The 21,413-nt window shown below is 65.7% G+C and overlaps 1 protein-coding gene across 2 annotated transcripts in view; it reads left to right on the top strand.

The window, feature by feature from the left end:
• Nucleotides 1–17,311, top strand: part of ELFN1 (extracellular leucine rich repeat and fibronectin type III domain containing 1) — a 62,153-nt gene extending 44,842 nt beyond the window's left edge. Inside the window, exon 3 of one of the 2 annotated variants that reach the window (XR_010661339.1) lies at nucleotides 13,904–13,975. Coding sequence is in view for 1 of the 2 variants with exons in the window: in XM_065920186.1 (XP_065776258.1) it covers nucleotides 14,128–16,554 (2,427 nt within the window). In the remaining variant the exon portion in view is untranslated. Of the gene's footprint in view, nucleotides 1–13,903 lie in introns of both variants that reach the window. The other variant, XM_065920186.1, reaches the window with a different exon arrangement.
• Nucleotides 17,312–21,413: the final 4,102 nt, after the last annotated feature.

Below are 21,413 nucleotides of genomic sequence, written 5' to 3' on the forward strand. Positions count from 1 at the left end.
GGTCGGGCGGCGCCTGCACCCTTGCCCCAGAGGCCTGCTCACCCCGAGCTGGCTCCGGCTCCTCCTTCCCAGCATCCCTGCCCCGGCCTGGAGCTGTCCCAGGAGACGTCACTTGTCTCCTTCCCGGTTCCCTCGTCACGAGGAAGCCCTCACTGGGACATGGCCTGGGACCACCACCCACCCTTTGCTGGGAGCAGAAGGTGGGGACCAGCCAGGGTTCCAAGTCTCCAGCTTGTACCCACTTTAATTCCTCCAGCTCCCCTCGAGGCCCGCCCAGCCTCAGGAGAGGGGCAGCCAGCCAGACCCCCGACCAGCCTCAGGTGCAGAGGGTGCCCTGAGGTTATGGGTGGGGGCGGGCTGGGCAGCCACGCGCTGGGACCCCGCCGGGCCCCATGGGGCAGCTGGGGACCAGACCGCCCTCTGCCTGGCCTCATGAGCCAGCAGTGTGCCCAGCGTGGATCCGGAGACCCCTGCAGCCCCTCCTGCTCCAGCATCACGGGCCCTGAGACCGCCTCTCCCTTCCTGAGCTGGGTCCCCTCCCCCGCGGGCCCACTCCCCATCTCAGTACTTGGGCCTCCCTCTCTCAGAACCGGCTGTCAGGATTTCTGTGTGTTTAGTGAACTGGGGCATCCTTGCATTATTATCTGAAGGACGGACGACTGGATGCTGACACTTGACTTGGACTCAGGCCCTGCGTGCCCAGACGGTCCAGGGGGCAGCCCACGCCATCCAGCAGGTCCAGCTCCCAGCCCGGCCGCCTGCTCTTGCGGTGCCTCAGTTTCCTCTTCTCAGAACGAGGCCCGTCATTGCGCTGCTGCGTTTAGGAGCGCTTACATGAACAGGTGTCAGCGCTTGTGATGCCAGACGCCGGGAGCAGTGAGGTGCAGGACTGTAACTGGTTCTCCCAGCTCTGGGGGGCAGCTGCTGGCTTTCTGACACGGAAGCAGTGACGCAGAGATTCCACATCTTGCCCAGGGCCCTTGTCTGGCGAGCGGCAGCTTGTCTGCAGAGCCCGAGCGCTCAGCCCTTCTGCTCACCCCATTTGGCCAGGAGGTGCAGGCAGAAGGGAACCAGCTCCACGACTGACCCCTCTCTCGACTTCGGCCTGGACTCCCGGCCCTGGGGCTGTGACCGGCCTGACGTCCTGGGTGGGGGCCCAGAGGAGCCCCCGGGAGAGGGTCAGGACGGCCAGGCCCTTTTCCCGCTTCTGCCGTGACCTTGCCGTGTGACCCGGGGAAAATTCCTCGCCCTCTCTGAGCCTCAGAGAGCAGAGGCCAGAGCGGGGAGGCTCTCTCAGAGAGAATCCTCAGGCTGGCTGGGAGGGCACCTCGCTGGACGGCTCACCCGCGCGCCCCGCCTCCCTGCAGACTGCCTGACGCGTAGTAGGGGCTTCGCTCTGTCGACCGGGCGGGAGAGGCTGGGTTGTCGGTGCCATCGGCCGTGAGGCGAGGCACCTCTCCCGGGATCCGCCGCCAGGAGCGTTACGCCCCTGTCCGCGCGGTCGGGTATAACCCGCACACGGTTAAGCGGCGCCTGGTGAGGCCAGGCCTGGCCGGAGAGACCCCGGGTGGACGCGGGCCTCCGAGAGGCGTGTGCCCCTGCGTCCTCAGGCAGCAGGGTGGCTCCGTCCGCCGGGGGTTGTGACGCCTGTGACTCCGGCAGCCCCGGATGGACGGCGGGGAGGCTCGGGCTCCAGCCTGCCCGCGACCTCGCCTCCCGGTGGTCCTGAGCCCCCACCCTGGGCGGGGGGAGCCCTTGCGTCACGCATCGACGGCGCGGTGTCACGCATCGACGGCGTGGCGTCAGGACTGACGGCGTGGAATCACACATCAACAGCGTGACGTCAGGACTGACGGCAACGTCAGGCGTCAACGGCCTCGCCTGACCTCCAGGGATCAGCTCAGGGCTGGTACATCACCCTTGACTCAACGGCCGTGAAGCCGACAGCCTTGTCCTGACTTGAGACTGGCCTGGTCCTTGGGGCCTGGAAACAACGCGCGGACCAGAGCGAGCCCCCGTGGAGCCAGGGGGCCCTCGGAACAAATACAGACCCTGGGGCCTCGCGCGACTTCCTGAGTGGGGACCAGAGCCCGGCCCTGGGGCGGGGGCGGTGGCCTGCGTGGTTGAAGCTCACGAGCGGCTCCGCCGGGTTTCCCGGTCTGGAGACGTTGCTCCAGCCGCCCCCTCCAGCCCGGGTGCCCGCGCCGACGCCCGCCTGTCCGAGCGCTCCTCAGGTGACGGGGAGCTCAATCTCACACAGCGGTCCATTCCTTTTCAAAACACTTTAAAATCTGTTGTAAAATATTTAAGCTGTCTCAAATATTTAAGAAATCTCTAATAAATATTTCACTAATTATAAAATATTTAACGCCACCCGAGGTATGAAGAATGATAGCGTGAGTGCCTGAAAGGGCTCCTCTCCAGCGTGAAAGTAACCCGGTCCCCTGCCGCGTCCGGGGACGCCCTGGAGGGGACAGAGGGCATTCCAGTGCCCCGCCACCCCCAGCCCCGAGGCCACAGCTCCCGTGCAGCCCTCTCGGACCCTGCCCCCGTTCGGCTTTCTTCCTGAGACTCTGGTGGTGGTGTAATACGCAGAACGTGAAGTCACCGTCGCAGCGTGCAGGCCGGGGGCCCTGAGCGTTTTCGCGCCGCGTGCTGTCACCCCACGGACACCCGCGGTTGCCCCCAGGACCCATCCTGCCCGCTTCCATCTGAAGCCAAGTCCTTCTCCACGTTCTGTGCTGACGATCCTCCTACAGGCTTTTGCTTGCGCTCTGTATTTATGAGCCGCTCGTGACACACGGGGGGGTTTTGGAGCCTCAGGTCTGCATCCCCCGCTGTGGGCGGCTGCGCCCACCTCTGGGGCCTGTGTGAGTGGCGTCCTGTGTGTGTGCGGCTGGGCATGGGCACACACAGCACCGAGCGATGGGATCGGGGTGTGAGGTCAGCTTAGGGCTGAGCAATCCTGTGGTCTGCGTCGTTCTCGCAGACTCTGACCCGAGCACAGCTGCCATGTCCTGCGCCTGTGAGGTACTGAGTGAGCCAGCGAGCAACTGCGGAAGAGGTCTGTCCCCGCGACGGAGCGGGGAGTCTCCAGGGCTGCCCGCCAGGGTGTCCCCTCCACCTCAGTGACCGAGGCGTGCAGCCGTGGTCTACCTCCCTGCAGTAGTGGGGATGACGGAGACAAGGCCTTTTAACCTGGTGGGGGGATCTCCTTAGGCTCAAGGCCAGGTAACTGGGGCTGAGTCTTCCCTACGCCTCCTTGCGACCTTCCAGCAGTGACCAAAGGCCTTGGGGTGACCGTGGGCTGCCCTGGCTCCTCCTGGCTGGAGGCTCTGGCCGTGTCCGCGTGCCCTGCCCCTCAGCCCCTGGACTTGAGAGGGCCGTGGGTGGCCTCTCCCCATCCGTGGGGTCTGCACTCAGTCCTCCCCACGCTTGGCCGTCAGCAGGAAGCAGCACCCCTCCGCCCCGTCCTCCTCTGGACCACGAGCTGGAGGGGCAGGGCAGACTCAGGTGTCAGGCGCCCTGGCCTCTGCCGTCTGCACCCCTAGCCCCACGCGGAGGGACAGGCTCACCTCCGGGCACAAGCGTGGGTGGGAACGGGAGACCCCGCGCCTGCCCGAGCATCTCCGTGAGCAGCAGTGTCTCCCAGTCCCGGTCTTGGCCCTGCAGCTGTAGGGACGTTTGCTGTGTTAGGGGTTGACATTTTCATAGATTGCCGAGGACTGACAGAGCCGGCCGGGGGCAGAGGGGCGCTCTGTCTGCCGCGGACCCTCACACCAGACGCCAACCCCCTCGATCCCTAGCTTCTCCACATGTGGTGCCAGGAGCCGCTGTCAGCTGGCGGCTCTTCCCAGACCGGACGCGTCCCTGGCGGCCTGGCTGAGGGCCGTGCCCGGGAAGGACATGGCTTCCTTCCACGGGTGCTGTCGCCAGAGCGGAGTCGGGCCCCCTGCTTCAAGGGGTGCGGAGAGAGACCCCTTGGGGCCGGGGGGCGGTCAGCTCCCAGGGCAGGGAGGTCTGGGGACACCGTCTGCTGTAAGGGCCGTGGCCTCGCCTCCCCCCATGAATCGCGATTTCCCCTCAGTCACGGGGCGTGCCAAGAGGGCTTGTGCCTTCCTCTTGCTGGTGTCTCTGGGCCCATGTGACGTCTGTCTGTCCCCACGGATGGCGCAGAGGCCCGCTAGGGTGTGACCCTGACCTCACCGAGGGGCTGGGTCTCCCTCCCAGGCCCCTGCGCAGCCCTCCCCGCACCGCCCTGGGTCCCTGGAGGCCAGGGCAGGACTTCCCCGAGCGAGGTGCCCATCCTGAACTTTCTCAGCTGAGGTCTCCCTGCTGCTCACCTGCGCTGAGCAGACCCAACTCCTGCAAACCCGGAATGCACAGAAGACAGGTCCGGGTGATGCTTCCCGTGACGAGACGGCCGTGCACCCTGCAAACGGGCCTGTGGGACTTGTCTGCACGGCTCTCCGGGGCGGCTGGGCTCACAGAACAAGGAGGCTGGAGTGAGATGGGCCCCAGACCGCAAATTGTGAAGATGGCCCTGGAGAGAAGCCCCACAGGGATGTCACCCATGAACAGCAGATCAGTAATCCTCGGTAAGTCACAGGCAAATTCAATTCCACAAAATATCAGGCAGAGACTCTGCCATGATTATGTAGGATTTATCGAAAGAATTCAAAGATGGCTTAATAGTAGAGAGAGCTATTAATGTGATACATAGTGCTAGCAGGTAAGTCACAATGCCGGCGGGAATAAATGACAAGAGGCCTGTGATAAAACCCAGCACCAGTATTTTAAAGTAACTGCTAAAAATGGAGCCAGAGAGATACTTTCTTACCACAGTGAAGCGTCTGTGTCTCAGTTCAACAGCCAGTGTCATCTAGGTGATTGAGATTCTTGATTCCAACCCAAAAACTTTTATTAAAAAATACCCAGCAGTGTGCCCTTTATCATTGTCCAGATATTCTTGATGTAGCAATAAGACATGAAACAGAATTAAATGGGATACGAGAAAGAATTGAAATTATTTGCAGACAATGTGATTTGAGAGCTTAGAAACCCAAGAGAACCAAGTGAAAAAATATGAGAACTTGGCGGAGGTGCTGGGCGGAGCAGAACGCAGACGTACACGGATCAATAATCTTCTTCTGTACCAGCGGCACCTGGTTGGGTAACATAATGAAGTAAACAGCTCCCAGTCAAAGTGGCAACAAAGAAACCCTCCCCGAATCCCTAGGAACGCATGTACAAGAAAAAAGTAGGATTATCAGGAAGAACGCTAAAGTTTTCCTGAGATGCTGGGGGAAACAGCAGTAGTGTCGTCAGCCACGCTGGAACACCGTCATCCTGGAGGCTCTGCCAGAATCAATTTACCGGTTCCGTGCAATCCCATCCGGACCTTGGTGGCGTGTTCTGAAGGTTGGGATGAGATGGTTCTAAAAGGTTTACCTCGAAGAATGTGCACAGGATTCTTCCCCCTGCACGCGGAAGCTGCTGACAGAGGCACGGTGATTTATGTTGTTTTTCGCTGAAGCCTGGCTGACACGTGCCGTGCTGTGTGGGTCTTTGCCGCAGAGCAGCGATTCACGTACATGTGTGTGTGCATGTGTCTTCCTTTCCGCCGTGGTTTATCACACGGTGTGGGCGCATCCCAGGTGGCACAGGAGGACCTTGCGTTTGCCCGTCCTGTGGATCGGGTGCCCGGCCCGGGGCTGCCCGTTAGGAGCTGGCCACACAGCAGGGCCTGGGCACACGAGCCCACGGAGCTTCATCTGCTGCTCGCGTTGCCGCCTGAACCATCACCACCACCCCCGCCCAGTCCGTGGAAAACTGTCCGCCCACGAAGCCGGTCACTGGGCCACAGTTTGTGGACCGCCGCGCGCTGCATGTAGCTTGCGTCCGCTCCCCCGACTCCTGCTCCAGGCACCCCCCGCCAGCCCGCCTCGGCAGCCACTCGCCAGTCTGTCTGCTGAGTCTGTTTCACGAACGCTCACCTGCGCCTCGGGCTCGCGGGCACAGGTGAGGGCTGTCACGCGGTGTTGGTCCTTCCGACGACTGAGCCGCCCGTGTCGCTGCAAATGGCGTTACCTCCTCCTCCTTGTGGTTGAGCAGGATTGCGTTGTGAACGTGTACCCCGTCTTTATCCTCTCCTCTCTGATGGGTGTTTAGGCTGTCCCCACATCTTGCCTGTTGTAAACACTGCTGCAGTGAACACTGGGGTCTTCGTCTGAACTAGTTTTTCTCTGCAAACACCCCCAGGAGTGGGATTGCACGGTAGTTCCGGGTTTCGTTTTTTGAAGAATCTCCAGACTGTTCTTCATAGTGAGTGCACCCCATCTGCATCCTCACCAACCGTGTAGGAGGGTTCCCTTCCCTCCACACCTGTCACTTGTAGACTTTGATGATGGCCGTTCTGACCAGTGGAGAAAGTGATTTAAACGGTGTGTGCACGTGTGGGAACAGGAGTCCCCCGAGGCCACCTCAGAGGGTGACCTCGGGACAGCTCACTGCACAAACAGGGGTAATCTGCAAGTGAAAGGGGCCCCACAAGAACTCCTCCGGGAGAGAGGAGAGTGGGGGGCATCCCGGGGTGAGTGACGTGTCCTCTGGTGATGGGGGCTCCCATGGGCTCAGGGCATTGCCCGCTCTGCACCGGGCAGACACAGGGACCCGGCCCTGCTGGCCACGGGCCTTTTGCCTGGGATCTGACGGGTGGGGAGACGGGGGGTCTGGTACTGGTGGTGTGGGGTCATGGTGGGGCAAGCCCCAGCAGCTTTGGGCATTACCCAGGGGAGACCCCAGCCTGGAGTCTGAACGGAGGACACTTGGCCGCGGAGGGTTGGGGTTGGCGGAGGGGTGTTCAGGCAGAGACAGTGTCTTGGGGAAAATGTGAGAGATGAGAGTTGGTCACCGCCTCGTAGGTCACAGGAAGGGTGTGGGGGGGGGGGGGCGGGCAGGGCCTGGTCGGCTGTGGGGGAGGGGGCTGAGTCCTGACGACCCCACTGTGCCTGCAGTGGGGGAGGGGCGGGGGAGGTTTGACCCTTCTCTGTGCCCGAGGAGTCCTTCTCTGCTGCAGGCAAGTTGCGTGGACGGATGCAGACGTGGGGATGCTCAGACAGGTGGGTGTCCGGTCCCAGGAGGGCCCGCGGTCCCCACGGGCGGGGCAGCCCAGCAAGAGCCGTGCCGTGTCTGTGGTGACGCACACAAGCACGAGCCTGTGTGCGCGCGTCTGTGGTAACACACGCACGTGAGCCGAGTGTGTCTGATGACGCACGCACGTGAGCCGATGACGCATGCACATGACCACTAGTGGTGACACGCACGTGAGTGCCTCTGTGACACACGCACGTGAGCCGAGTGTGTCTGTGGCAACTCACGAGTGTGCGCACTGGCCCAGGCCCGGCTGTGGGTGGCGTCCCCTCTGGAAGCTGTGGCCACGGGTGCGATGAGACCAGGCAGCTTCCAGGTTTGTTTTCTAAGCTCAGACCCAGCGGGGCTGGAGCACGGGCCTGACGTGTCTGGGGGGTTTCTTGGCGTGTGCGGGGCAGCTGACGGCGGGAGCCTCCTGGAAGGACACGGCCTCTGGGGACTCCGTGGCGCAGGTCGCAGGGAAACGCGTCCTCAGACGCCCGCCCGCCTGCTCCCCGGGAGCAGCCTGGCTTGCCTGGCGGTGTGAACAGCTCTTGCGATTCCCACTTGAACCCCCCGCTGCCGAGCACCGTGCGGACCTGTGCTAGCCGCCGAGAGCAGCCTGGGCTCTACAGATGTGTCCTGCTTGTGACGCTGCACATGCTCTTAGACCGACTTTGCCTGGCGTTTTATTTCCCATACTAATTTAGCATTTGAGGGCTAATTGTTCATTTATAATCTCTGCTCCAAAACCGTGCCCCAAATCTTTAACACCATTAATCGTGGCCAGGAAGGATGCTCTGATGAATAATCACAGCCCGGCAAAGTGAGGCAGGGCCCGCGTGTGCAGAGGTGTGACTGCGTGAACAGGGTCCTGGGGCCGCGGAGCACAGGGGGCCCTGGGCCCTCCCCACGGCCTGAGTGGCAGCCCTGCCCCCTACCAGGCTGGGCTCAGGGCTCAGGGCATTGGAAGGGCCCTGGTTCAGGGTCCACCAGCAGGAGCAGAAGAGACGATCTCGGCGTCCAGGCTCGGACCGGCCAGCCCTCAGAATGAGAGATTCGGGTCTGACTGAAGACAGAACTTCCTGGCGCCAGGGCCCTGGGGCTGTGAGCGGAACAGGGCCTGGCGGGCACCCCCACCCTTCCCTGGAGAGGGTCTTGCGTCAGCCCCCCCTCCGGAGGCCATCCAGCTACCCTCGCCTACGTCCTGCCAGCACCAAGCAGGAAACCATTGCAAAGTGATTTCTCCCTCCAACGATGCCGTACATCATGTTTTTTAATTTAAAAAGATGCCCAGTGGAAGCATAACAGACCATGAAATGTTTGGGTCCCTAATTAACTCCTGAGCCTTCTGAGCGGGGGCCTGGCGGGGCGGGGGGTGATGGAGTGGGCGAGGGGGAGTGGGCAGGACTCCAGACCCCAGTCTCCTGCTCAGGCACCTCCCCCGTCCCTGGAGCTGCCGCCTGCCCTGGGCCCCGGGGACTCTCCCCAGTGGTGGGAGCGAGCTGTGCTCCTGCCCCGCTCTGGGACGGCCCGCGCCCCGGTGCTGACACCTTTCCTGCCCTGAGCCCGCTTCCCCTGCATCCAGTTGTGTGACGCTGACACCTGCCTCCCCGCAGATGGGAGAAGCGGGCTGGTATACAGTAGGCACTTGATACGTGCAGGGTCCTGGAGGAAGGAAGAGGGCACGCCTGCACACGTGCTGGGTACCACAGCCTCCGAGCAGGCGGGGTGAGGCCTGAGGGTGCCTGGCGGGCGTCCAGGCATGCGGCGTCTCTGCGCCTGGCCCGCACTGGCTCCATCCCTGAGGGTGGAGGGCAGGGGTGATCCTGGCCCCTCACGCCTCCCGAAGGACGAGGCAGCCGAGGTCAGGGGCTCACCGGGCCCAACCCCGTGGCCAGGTCCTGAGGTGCCAGCCCTGCTGAGTCAGCGCCGCTGGGCCACCCACTGTGGGAGCCCGCGCCAGTCTCTGTGGGCACCCAGGGGCGGGCGGCTCGCTGATGCGTTGCCCAGGGCTCCTCCCTGTCCGCAGGCGGGCAGCTGCAGGGAGACCAGGGCATAGAGAGCACCCCGCGCCGGGCCCCACGCGGGACGCCTCCGTTCATACACACAGAGGAGGCAGCAGGCTCAGCGAGGCCGGTGACCACCCGGGGTCACAGCCGGAGCGCAGCACGGCCAGCGTGCCAGTCCCAACCTGGAAACCTGTGGTCGCTGCTGGCTCCGCGCCCTTTCTCGCGGGCAGGCCCCAAGGCTGGTCTGGCTGGTCCGGGTCACGCCGTCTGCCTCGTGCCTCCCCACGACCCGTCTCTCTGCGGCATCGCCAGGCTGCGGAGACCGGCAGACGTCACCTGTAAACGTGATCTGTCGGCAGAGCCCGGGCACGGCAGGCAGCTGTGGGTACTTGACTCCCGCGCCTGGCCCTCAGCCTGCGCGGCCTCTGGAGGTGCCGAGGCCTCTCCTCTCGGGCGGCGGGCTCCGTGGCCAGCTTGGCCCTTGTCCGCGTCCCATGTCTTACAAACAGGTGCTTCTGTCCCCGCACAGCGCCCGTGATCATGCAAATCCAGTCATAAGCAGTTTAAAAGCCTGGAACTGCCATATTTCTTCACCTCATCAGCAGCGACCCAGGCTGTAGTGCTGATGTGCAGGAGCAAACCCGATGCCGGGCCCAGCTCAGTGTCCCCGTCGGGCCTCCTCAGGGACGGGGCGGGGGGCCACGGGCTCAGCTCAGCGTCCCCGTCGGACCTCCTCGGGGACGGGGCGGGGGGCTCCGGGCTCAGCTCAGCGTCCCCATCGGGCCTCCTCGGGGTCGGGGCGAGGGGCTCTGGGGGGCCTGCTGTCCCTTCTCCCCTGGGCCCAGAGGGCGTGGTGGCCGTGCCGTCCCCTCGCCTGCAGGACCGCGGGTGAGGCCTGCAGGCCCGACGGCTGTGACGGTGACTTGTGCGGGGGGGCTGTGTCCTCCTGGGCACAGGACGGGCACGTCACACACGCGTTCTTGGCCGTGCTGGGACTCAGGCCAGGGTGGCCCTCGGGCATAGGGGCAGCTCCCACTGGCCGCTTGAACAGAGCAGTTCGTGCTGTGAGCTGGGCGCCCCTCCCCCATGTCTCAGATGAGGAAACGGAGCGCACGTGCCTGGCCGGGCACCCCCCACGTGCTGGGCACAGCTCTGGGCCTGGCGTGTCACAGAGGGATCTGGACGCTTCCCTCTGGAGTTCACATCCCAGCCAGGGACGACATTCATCTAGAAAATCAATCAAGAGGACAAGGAGCCGGTCAGGAGACAGTGGCGGAAAGAGAGGAAGGGGTGACAGACAGTCAGGAGCTGGTTCAGAGGGGAGGCCGCTGGCCTGGGGTTCCCCCGCCCCGCCCCGAGAGCAGGGGCCTCTTGTGATGAGCGCCCTCTGGCGGAGCGGTTGTGCTGGGGCAGCTGGAGGGCAGAGGTGCTGGCCCGGCCCCGGCAGGTCCGTGGGGGGGGCCTGGGTCTTGCTCCCCTTGCAGCCTGGGGAAGGGCGGCTGTCCTTCAGGGTGGGGGCGGCGGGGTCCTGTGAGGCTCTCCCAGGCCCTGGGCTGTTGGGAGGTGGAGTGTGGGTGCCCGCAGACCAGATGGGGCAGTGGGCTTCATCGCCGCAAGGGAAGGGGCTGGCTTGGCCTGGGGGGTGCACAGTGGGTATGGCGGGAAGCGGGGATTGCGGCCGGGAGCAGTGTGGGCACTGCAGTCGTGGGCCTGGGCGCGTGGAGCCCAGAGTGGGGACCTGAGGACAGAACTTGGTTCCTGCATGAGGAGCGCGGGGGGCACGATGCGCCCCATTGGGAGTCTGAGCTCGAAGGGAAGCAGCTGTGTCTGAGTCTGGGGCCTAGGGCAGGGAGGGCGGCGGGTCAGGTACACGGAGGAGCACTGTGACTGCTGGGGGGGGGGAGAGCACTGCGGGGGGAGCACCAGGGGTCAGGGCGGGGGCGGGGAGACCACTGCGGGGACACGCGGGGAGAGTGAGGGGTCAGGGCGGGGGCGGGGAGACCACTGCGGGGACACGCGGGGACAGTGAGGGGTCAGGGTGGGGGCGGGGAGACCACTGCGGGGACACGCAGGGACAGTGAGGGGGCAGGGAGGGGGCAGGGCCACCGGGGCTGCCACCTGCAACGACAGGGAGGCGCCCCCCGAGCAGCAGGTGGCCTGGGAGGTGGGGGCCGGACGCTGCCTAGGGGGTCGGGGAGGGGTGGAACCGCTGACAGCCCTGGGAAGGAAGGCAGGGGAGGGGGCGCGGCCTGAGGCTGTCCAGTCCTGTTGTCTCCCTGAGGAAGGTTCTTAGAACGTGTCCGACAGCATGACTGCCCAGCCACATTGCTAGCGCCCCGCCCCACCTGAGACCGCAGCCGTCCTGTCTGGCGAGGCGCGGGTAGCCCTCTGCCCTGGTGTGGTCAGCGGGTGCTGCGAGGGGCCGGGGTGGGAGGCGGGGGGGCGCACGTCAGAGGTGCCGGGGACATGGGGACCCTGGAGAGGCCAAGGGCTGGCCGGGCAGGGTGAGGCCCCTGCTCCACCTGGGCCGGGCCCCGAGTCGAGGGTGCAGGGCGGGACAGGTCTCTTGGATCCTTGGGCCCGGGGCACGTGCGGAGACGTGGGGCGCCCAGGGGGCGGGGGGTGGTATGTGGAGGAACCAGTGGACTGTGAGCCCCAGGGGTGGGGGGCTTGGCGGAACTTTCTGAACCTTCCCAGGTGGACAACCAGCTGTTTCCCGAGGTCCCCAGTCCGCGGGGCTCCCAGGCCCTGGGGGTGGGGTCCGCCACCCCCCCCCCCCGCCTGCTGAGGTTCAGGATGATGATGCACACGGGGCCCAAGGCGACCCCCAGGGACGAGGCACCGCTGTCCCGCTGCTCACAGGCGACCTTGGCCACAGCCCTCTGCCCCCGCCTCCCGCCCGTGTGCGTGGGCAGCGCGCTGGGGTCCCTCGGAGGCCGCGGTCACGGGGGCAGGGGCAGCGCTTGCATGCAGCGGGGGCATGGCCTGTAGGTGACACCCACACTCTCACCGAGGCGCCGCCTCCCCAGCCTGGCTCTCACTCAGCCCAGGCTCTGAGGGCGGGGGGCTCGGGGGCTCAGGGTGGGCTGGGCCAGTCACGCCTCCTTGTCACACCTGCCTGCGTGACAGGCGGCTTCCGGGCGGGGGTGCCCGCGGGGCGAGCCTGGTCCCCAGCACAGTTCTTAGACTCACAGCCAGGGCAGGAGGCGGCGCGCCCGCCCGGCTGGACCCCAGGTGCCGGCTCGCGCTCGGGTGCTGGCGTGAGGCTGCGCCCACCTCCAGGCACGCAGGTCCCAGCGTGTGTGTGCGTGCACACACACGGCCACCGCATGCCCAGGTGTGCCGAGCATGCGGCTGGCACAGGCTGGGCAGCCCTGAGATAAGGGTTCTTTAGGCCTGTAATCCTCCTTAACTTGACTTTGGGTTATTTTGAGCAAGTGATTAAAAGTGATTATGATCAGGACGCACCTCCTAGCTGGGCCTGGGGAGCCTGGTGCTCCCGCCCACACGTGCTGCCTGGCCCACCCTGGGCCTCTGGCCACCAGTGCAGCCCCCATCTCAGCATCGGGACGATGGGGCAGGTGCGTGGGGGTGGGTTCCAGGTGGCGGCAATGCCCCACGGGGTGTAGATTTCACATCACAGGACGACCACACGGGGACCCGGGGCTGCTCCCTGAGGGGAGAGGGACCCAGCAAGCCCCAGGTCGCCCCTCTCCCAGACGCTTCTGGTCGGGCCCAGAGAGGCCCCGAGCTTTCCCGGGGGTCACATGGCAGCACTGGGCCATGCCAGGACCTTCTCCCGTCCCCACCCCTGCTGACCCTTCCCCTCGCTTTAAATCAGAAAAGCTCTTCTGCAGGAGCAGGCTCAGTACTGTTCTTGATGAAGTTTCTGAAGGGGGAGAAACCATTATTTTTTTCTCCTGATTTAAACCTGCCTCAGTGCGCACTAGTTGCAAATGTCAATATCAGTGAAATACAGTCAGCTGGCTGCCTGCCAGGCCACAGAGCGGTTACAGAGGCCGCTGTAAATCCAAACAGTAACAAGCAAACACACCCCTATCCTTTGGTCCTGAGGGAGAAATACGAGGGGCAGAGGAGAGTCCCGGGGAGCAGGACCAACCCAGCGGCCATCCAGCCACATCTCCCCGCACACGCGGGCTCCGTGGAGTGGGGGTGAGCGTGCGGTGGGGAGGGCCTGCTCTAAAGCAGCTCAGGGGTTGGGGGAGCAGACGGCAGGGTTTTCACAGCCAAGACCCAGGGTTGGGGGGTCAGGTGGGAGATGTCAGGGCCACAGCGGTGTCTTCAGCTGAGCCGGGGGCCACTCTCCTCCCAGTCCTTACTGCCGGGACCCGACTCGGTGGTAACAGCCTCGGGGTCCGCGGTTTGTTGGAGGAAGCAGGCCCAGAGTGCAGCATCCGCACCTCCCCTGACAGGAGCTCAGGACCCGGGGCGGGGCTCAGAGCCACCCCCCGGGCACCTGTCACCCCCATCACCCCTCGCTGAGTGATGGCAGCCTCGCTCCTGGTGTGCCCCCCTGTCCAGCTTTGCGCTGGATTCCCATGTGTCTGCAGAGAAGGGGGTAGGAGGCGGTGGTGGACGCCTGCCCCGGGTCAGGGAATGGCCCCGCTGAGCCCCCCAGGGCCCCTTATCACTGACATCCTGGACGCGCCTCCACGTCCCGTGGGCTGGGTGCAGGCCTGCACCAGACCTGTGCCCGCGGGGAGGCCTGCTGACCCGTCCCCCCCTTTCATCTCCCGCAGGACCGGCTGAACCGATGGGGAAGCAGGCTGTGGCCCCGGCTGGACACGGGTGGACCGAGCGAGGCGGCTGGCCGTGAGGGAGGCGCTCCCCTTGCAGCGTGGGGCCATGCGCCCGGGACGCCGCTGAGCAGGCGGGCGCCCTCCCCTCCCACGCACCCCGCCGCCCAGGCCCCCACCCCGCGCCCCGGGCAGGCTGAGCGGGCGGCCCCCGCGGGCGGGTCCTGATGGCCGCGTGCGGGCGGGGGGCACCGTGGGTGTGGGCGTGCGTGGCAGCCGCCCTGCTACAGGTGGGCGGGCTGGCGCGCGGCGACTGCTGGCTCATCGAGGGAGACAAGGGCTTCGTGTGGCTGGCCATCTGCAGCCAGAACCAGCCGCCCTACGAGGCCATCCCGCAGCAGATCAACAGCACCATCGTGGACCTGCGGCTCAACGAGAACCGCATCCGCAGCGTGCAGTACGCGGCGCTCAGCCGCTTCGGCAACCTCACGTACCTCAACCTCACCAAGAACGAGATCGGCTACATCGAGGACGGCGCCTTCTCGGGCCAGTTCAACCTGCAGGTGCTGCAGCTCGGCTACAACCGGCTGCGCAACCTGACGGAGGGCGTGCTGCGCGGCCTGGGCAAGCTCGAGTACCTGTACCTACAGGCCAACCTCATTGAGGCGGTGGCGCCTGGCGCCTTCTGGGAGTGCCCCAACATCGTCAACGTGGACCTGTCCATGAACCGCATCCAGCGCCTGCACAGCGCCACCTTCGCGGGCCTGGCCCGGCTCTCCGTGTGCGAGCTCTACAGCAACCCCTTCTACTGCTCCTGCGAGCTGCTGGGCTTCCTGCGCTGGCTGGCGGCCTTCGCCAACGCCACGCAGGCCCACGACCGCGTGCAGTGTGAGTCTCCGCCCCTCTACTCCGGCTACTTCCTGCTGGGCCAGGGCCGCCACGGCCAGCGCAGCATCCTGGGCAAGCTGCAGTCCGTGTGCACCGACAGCCCGTACGCGGCGGAGACGCGCCCCGTGCCCGGCCGTCCCCCGCCCGGCCGCTCGCCCCCACCGCCCCCGGCGCCACCCGCGGAGCCCAGCGAGGCCCCCTGCGCTGACGATGAGTGCTTCTCCGGCGACGGCACCACGCCGCTGGTGGCCCTGCCCACGCTGGCCCCGCAGGCCGAGGCCCGCCCGCTCATCAAGGTCAAGCAGCTGACCCAGAACTCGGCCACCATCACCGTGCAGCTGCCCAGCCCGTTCACCCGCATGTACACGCTGGAGCACTTCAACAACAGCAAGCCGTCCACCGTGTCGAGGCTGACGCGGGCCCAGGAGGAGATCCGCCTGACCAACCTGCACGCGCTCACCAACTACACGTACTGCGTGGTATCCAGCAGCTCGGGCCTGCACCACAACCACACCTGCCTCACCATCTGCCTGCCGCAGCCGCCCAGCCCGCCGGGGCCCGTGCCCAGCCCCTCCACGGCCACCCACTACATCATGACCGTCCTGGGCTGCCTCTTCGGCATGGTGCTGGTGCTGGGCGCCGTTTACTACTGCCTGCGGCGGCGGCGGCGGCGGGAGGGCAAGCAGAAGCAGGCGGCCGCGGCGGCCGGCAGCCTCAAGAAGACCATCATCGAGCTCAAGTACGGGCCCGAGCTGGAGGCGCCCGGCCTGGCGCCGCTGTCCCAGGGCCCGCTGCTGGGCCCCGAGGCGGTGACCCGCATCCCGTACCTGCCCGCTGGCCCCGGCGAGGTGGAGCAGTACCAGCTGGCGGAGGGTGGAGGGACGCCAAAGGGCAGCAAGGGCGGCTACATGGAGGTGCGTGCGGCGGAGCAGGTGGAGCGCAGGGACGGGGAGCCAGGCCGGCCGGGCCCCGACAGCCAGAGCTCGGTGGCCGAGATCTCCACCATCGCCAAGGAGGTGGACAAGGTCAACCAGATCATCAACAACTGCATCGATGCCCTCAAGGCCGAGTCCACCTCCTTCCAGGGCAGCAAGCCGGGGGCCGTGTCCACGGCCGAGCCGCTGGCCAGCAAGCGTGGCTTCCTGGCGCCCGCCTACCAGGACGCCTGCAGCCTGCAGCGGCACCACAGCCTGGAGGCCGCCCCCGGGGCCCCACGGGCCAGCTCCTCCTCCAGTGGCTCCGCCCGCAGCCCGCGGCCCTACCGCGCAGAGCCCACCACGCTGCACGAGGCCAAGTACATCGAGAAGGGCTCGCCCGCGGCCGAGGCCATCCTCACCGTGACGCCCGCAGCCGCCGTGCTGAGGGCCGAGCCCGAGAAGGGCCGGCAGTACGGGGAGCACAGGCACTCGTACCCCGGGCCCCACCCTGCCGAGCCCCCCGCGCCGCCCATGCCCCCTGAGAGCCTGGGTGGCCGCAAGGCCTCCATCCTGGAGCCGCTAACGCGGCCGCGGCCCCGCGACCTGGCCTACGCGCCGCTGTCGCCGCAGTACCACCACCTGAGCTACGCCTCCAGCCCCGAGTACGCCTGCCGCGCCTCCCGCAGCCTCTGGGGCCGCTTCAGACTGAGCCGCCGGCGGCACCGGGACGCCGGGGAGTGCGTGGCGGCTGGCCACGCGCTGCGAAGGAAGGTGCAGTTCGCCAAGGACGAGGACCTGCACGACATCCTGGACTACTGGAAGGGCGTGTCGGCGCAGCACAAGTCCTGAGCCGGCCGCGCGGGCGCGCCCGGGGCCACAGAGCGCACGAGGCCACCGCAGCATCCGTAACCCAGAGACTCACGGCGCACGCACGTGCGCGCGCACAGAGACCGCAACTGCTGAAGCCCCGGGCTTTGCGGGCCAAGTGGGGAGGGGCGCCGGCAGGCGGGAGGGGCGCGTGGCTGAGCGCGTGCACCTGCCCGGAGACGTTTCCACCGGTGGGAGGGGCCCGTCCACACACACACACACGCGCGCGTGCCTGCGCGCGCACACACTGTGCACACACACAAGGGACTTCCGAAAACTGTGTCTTAGGGATGGGGGGCGGGGGGGGGGATTTTTTTCATTATCTTTTGATTCTTCTCTGCCTTCTCTCTTTTTTTTTTTAAAAAGTTCTCTTTATAAGACGTAAAACGCTCGACGTGGGGGGTGTGGCCGCCTGGCCCTGCGTGACTCCTCTGTCTGTGGCTTTCTGTGGACTCTGTTTAGTCCGTCTCTTTGTCGCTGCCACCGGACGGGGCAGAGCGAACGCAGGCGGCCTCCGGCATGGTCCTGGAGCCCCGCGGGACTCGGGGGCGGGAGGGCTGTGCCTGCAGATGGCGGGGGTGGTGGGGGCCAGCAGTGTGCGTTCCAGCCCTGCCCCCACTATACACTGTCCTCCTGTTGTATAGAGAAATATTTCTATATTTGCAATGTTTGCTGTAAAATAAGAAAGGAAAAAAAAAAAGACTATGTCTACTAAAAAAAAACAAAACTCTGCAAAGGAGAAAAATCCCAACACTTGTTTGCAGTGGTCTTTCCTCTGGGGCTTGGGGGAAGGTGTGCGTGTGAGTGACCTCGGCTTAGGGGCAGCCAGCCCTGGGCTGGGGCGTGGCTTTGAGAGACAGTGTGGACGGGGCAGAAAGGGTTGAGGGCGCCCGGCATGGGTGGGCTGGCGTGTGTCTGACCCTGCATGTGGCTGGCAGGGTTTGGTGGGAGTGGGGTGAGCTGAAGAGGGCTGGGGCCCCTCCAGCCGCTGGAGACACAGCTGCAGGGCGGGAGCCCTGAGATCCGGCTGCTGCAGACCCCTGGAGCCCCTAGCCCCCTGAGCTGGCCCCTTGGCCCCGAATCTGGCAGGAGAGGTGTGAGTGCGTTTATGAACACTAGATTCTAAAGTCTCCACAGAAGCCTGGACCCCAACCTCCAGCTGGCACCAGGTCCGTCCAGGTGGCTGGCTGCCTGCTGCCAAGGTCACAGGTGCCCCCGGGAGCCAGAGCACGGCTTGGAGGACGAGATGCCGTCTGGGAGCCTTGTGCACTGCTGGCCACGTGGGGGGCCTTGCGCCCACCCCCATCCTTGGTCCACGGTGGGGGTGGAGCCCCGAGGGACAGCGGACCCCCCCTGTGGGACACATCAAGACTTCCAACCTCGCTCTACCTGCAGGGGCCCGGGCCTCGCCCTCTTCCTAGGCCCGCCCCGCCCCCGCCACCCAGGGTGTACCCACTCGCTCTGCTTCTGACAAAGACGCCGCGAGCACGGAGGTGGTGGGAGCCTCGGAGACGCAAGGCAGGATGGAGTGGCGGGACTGGGAGCAGTCTGGGTCAGCCGCACTCCTTGCACGCCCCCGAGGACAGGCTGCTCACTCCCCTCCGTGAGTGCCTCACTCAGGGCACCCTGCAGGGCCCAGCGCTGGGACAGGGCTGGTCTGTCCATCCTGGTCTCTGCACCCAGGTGACCCCACAAGGTCCTGCACGCGGGGCCTCCTCACGGCCCCCTTGACGAGCCCCCCCAGACTGAGCCCCCTCTGAGGACACCGCCCTGGGCTCCCTGGCTCTGGGCAGCTCCTCGCCCTGTCATGGAGCCTGGAGGACAAAGCAAAGAACCCAGAGACGTGAGTGGGCTGGAGACCACGGGGCTGTGCCCAGAGAGGCTGTGCAGGGAGGGGGAAAGGCTGGCGGTGGGGGGAGGCCTCGCCCAAGGTCACATAGTGAGGGGTGCCCATCCTGGTCAGATGCAGGGCTAGGCCTCTCACCCTGCTGTTCCCTGCTGCTGCAGAGGGCATCAGACACCAGCGGTCACCACGGAGCTGCCTTCCCTGGGGAGAGGGCAGCTGACTGCACGGGCCAGGCTGGGGGAGGGACACGTCGGCCCCGGGAGCACCCCCCCCCGAGCAGGGATCCCTGGGAAGGGGCGAGGACCTGGAGACAGACACGGGGAGGGGTGTGCGTCCCAAGTAGGACGCCTGTCTCAGAGCGCAGGCCCTCTCGCGAACGCCCGTGGGCTGGACAGAAGCGGCTCCAGCTGCCCGACCCTGGGCCAGTCCCAGGACACAGAACCGAGCCTCGCTGTGCCCCTACTGGAAGGCGGTCACACGCGACACACACACTTACTGGGTGTCGCCTGTGGGCTCTGTGCCGAGCCCTACGAGAGCCCAGGGGGGGTCCGACCCTGCGTCCCCACTGCCCCTCCAGGGAGGCTCACCGAAAGCTGGCAGGTGACCGGCTCTGGGTGGCACAGGGTCCAGGGCCCAGGGTAGGGGGAACACTCTTGCCTGGGAAGAGTCTGGAAGGCTTCCTGGAAGAGGTGATGTCTGGAAAAAGGAGGCCATGCTGAGGAACGAGGGTGGAGGCTACAGGGTGGACAGAGGCCAGCGGCCTGCAGGCTCAGGGCACAGAGCGAGGGTCCGCCCGAGGGCATCCTACCCTGGTTGGGCTGGCACTGGCTGCCCGAGGGCAGTTGGCCTGTGAGACGGAGCTGTGCTGCTTGTGACCGGAGACCCCAGAAAGCCTGCGCTCCTGGCGTGTGGGGGGCCCCGCCCCTCCTCACCGCACTCGCCCCGGGGCGCCTTAGATGCAGCGGTTACAACCGTCACCTGCCGGCTGGAGCACACCCTGTAACCAGCCACCACCACACACACACACGGCTGATCACCGACGGGCTGATGTGGGTCAGCCTGGCCCCGTGACTGGGGAGGCTGGTGGGGATGGTGGGGGGTTCCAGGGGGACTGAGCTCTGCTCTGCACGGCTCTTGTCCTCCACAAGCCGGCCCCGGCGACGGCCAAGACAGCAAGCCTCCAGCACGCAGAGTAAGTCACGTGGCCGGACTCAGAGTCAAGGTGCAGACAGGCAGCCCGTCCACAGGGGCAGAGCGCCGGGAGAACCAGAACCATCTGAGAACAGAGGCCAAGCCCAGCGTGCCCTCCCTCCAGGGGCCATAGCACAGAGAGCGGAAAGCCCAAGACCACAGTCCTGGCTCATTCCGTGTGCAGTTACAGAGCCCCGACTCTGTACCAGACATCCCAGAGACACCCACACCTGTGCCCCCACCAATACCAGTCACCGTCCCAGCAGGGAAGAGGTGAGGTCCCATCGGAACAATGTAAGGGCGTCTGCCTGAAAGGGCCACGTCCAGAGAGCGTGGAGGGGCCCAGGGGACAGCGACAGCCGGCTGGCCGCAGGGCTCGGCCCTCGAGGCGTGGGGAGAAGCCGGTGGAGAGGCCGTGCAAAGCAGCCACTAGGGCCCTGGAGGGGGGCTGGCAGTGGGGGACCGCCAGCCCGAGGACCCCCCCACGCCCACCCGATGTCCCTGCACCCATCTCCTGGGGGCTGAACGGCTGGGGAAGCAGGAGGCGGAAAGCCCGGCGGCGGAGTCTGTGTCAGGACGCGGGGCAGGGGCCGCGGGCAGACGCGGGCGCTGACCCGATGCCCCTCGGGCGCTGACCAGGTGCGGGGCAGGGCTGGGGCGTCCCTCGAGGAGAGCAGCAGGCCCTCGGGGAGGCTGGTCTTCAGACGCTGACGGACAAACGGGCCAGCACGCTGGACAGGTGCGGGCAGGGCCGGGCCCGCCTCCCGGAAGGACCCCCGGGGACCAAGGCCACCCCCCACGCCCAAGGAGCAGGAGGGTGCCCCTGGAGGTCAGCTGGGGCCTGGGGCGGGGCCAGGCCCGCTGTGCAAGCACAAAGGAGTTAAGAGTTAGGCTCTGGGTCATGGGGGCATGGAGGGATTTTACAGAATAATATCTTATATTGATTTTGCCTTATCTCAGAGCAACCCTTTTATTACAGGAACTATAGAAAACAGCTAAACATAGAGAGGAAAACACAAGTCGCTGCCTGCGCCACCACGACCTAACGACGTAGCCGGACCTCCCAGCCCCTCTCCGGAGGTGCCCCTCCCCACGCTGCGCTGCGGGCTGACGGCGTGGAGGGTGCGGGGAGACATGAGAGCGGCAGGATGCTGGCGAGATCCGGGAGGGAGGACGGCACGGCTGGTGCTTGAGCGAGGGAGGAAGGGCCAGAATATGAGCGAGAAGGGCTAAGGTTTACCGGCCTGCATGGCCGTCGGTAAAAAGTCTACCCATATCAGGGGATTCCCGGTGGCTCAGTGGTGAAGGACCTGCCTGCCAGCTGGGAGACACAGGTCCCATCTCTGCTCCAGAGGACCCCACAGGCCCCGGAGCAGTGAAGCCCATGGGCCACAACCACTGGAGGCCGTGCCCTGCAACAGGAGAAGCCCGCACCACACCACTGCAGAGCAGACCCCACTCTCTGCAACTGGAGGAAAGCCCGCGGGCAGCAACGCAGACTCAGCGTGGCCAAAAAAAGCCCACGAACAAACGCCGGCAAGAGTGTGGGGGACAGGAACCCGCTCCCACACGGTGGTGGGAAGGTAAGCTGGTGCAGCCGCTGTGCGGAACAGGATGGAGGCTGCTCAGAAAACCACAGACGGTGACCACACGGCCCAGCGGTCCCACCCTCGGGCACAGACCCAGAGAGAACTGTGACTCGAAAAGATATACACGTGCACCCCTGTGCTCACAGCAGCAGGGTTTACAGCAACCAAGACATGGAAACAACGTGAGTGTCCGCTCACAGATGAATGCATAAAGA

This window comes from Muntiacus reevesi, chromosome 2 (genome assembly GCF_963930625.1).
Source record: "Muntiacus reevesi chromosome 2, mMunRee1.1, whole genome shotgun sequence".
Classification (NCBI taxonomy): Eukaryota; Metazoa; Chordata; class Mammalia; order Artiodactyla; family Cervidae; genus Muntiacus; species Muntiacus reevesi.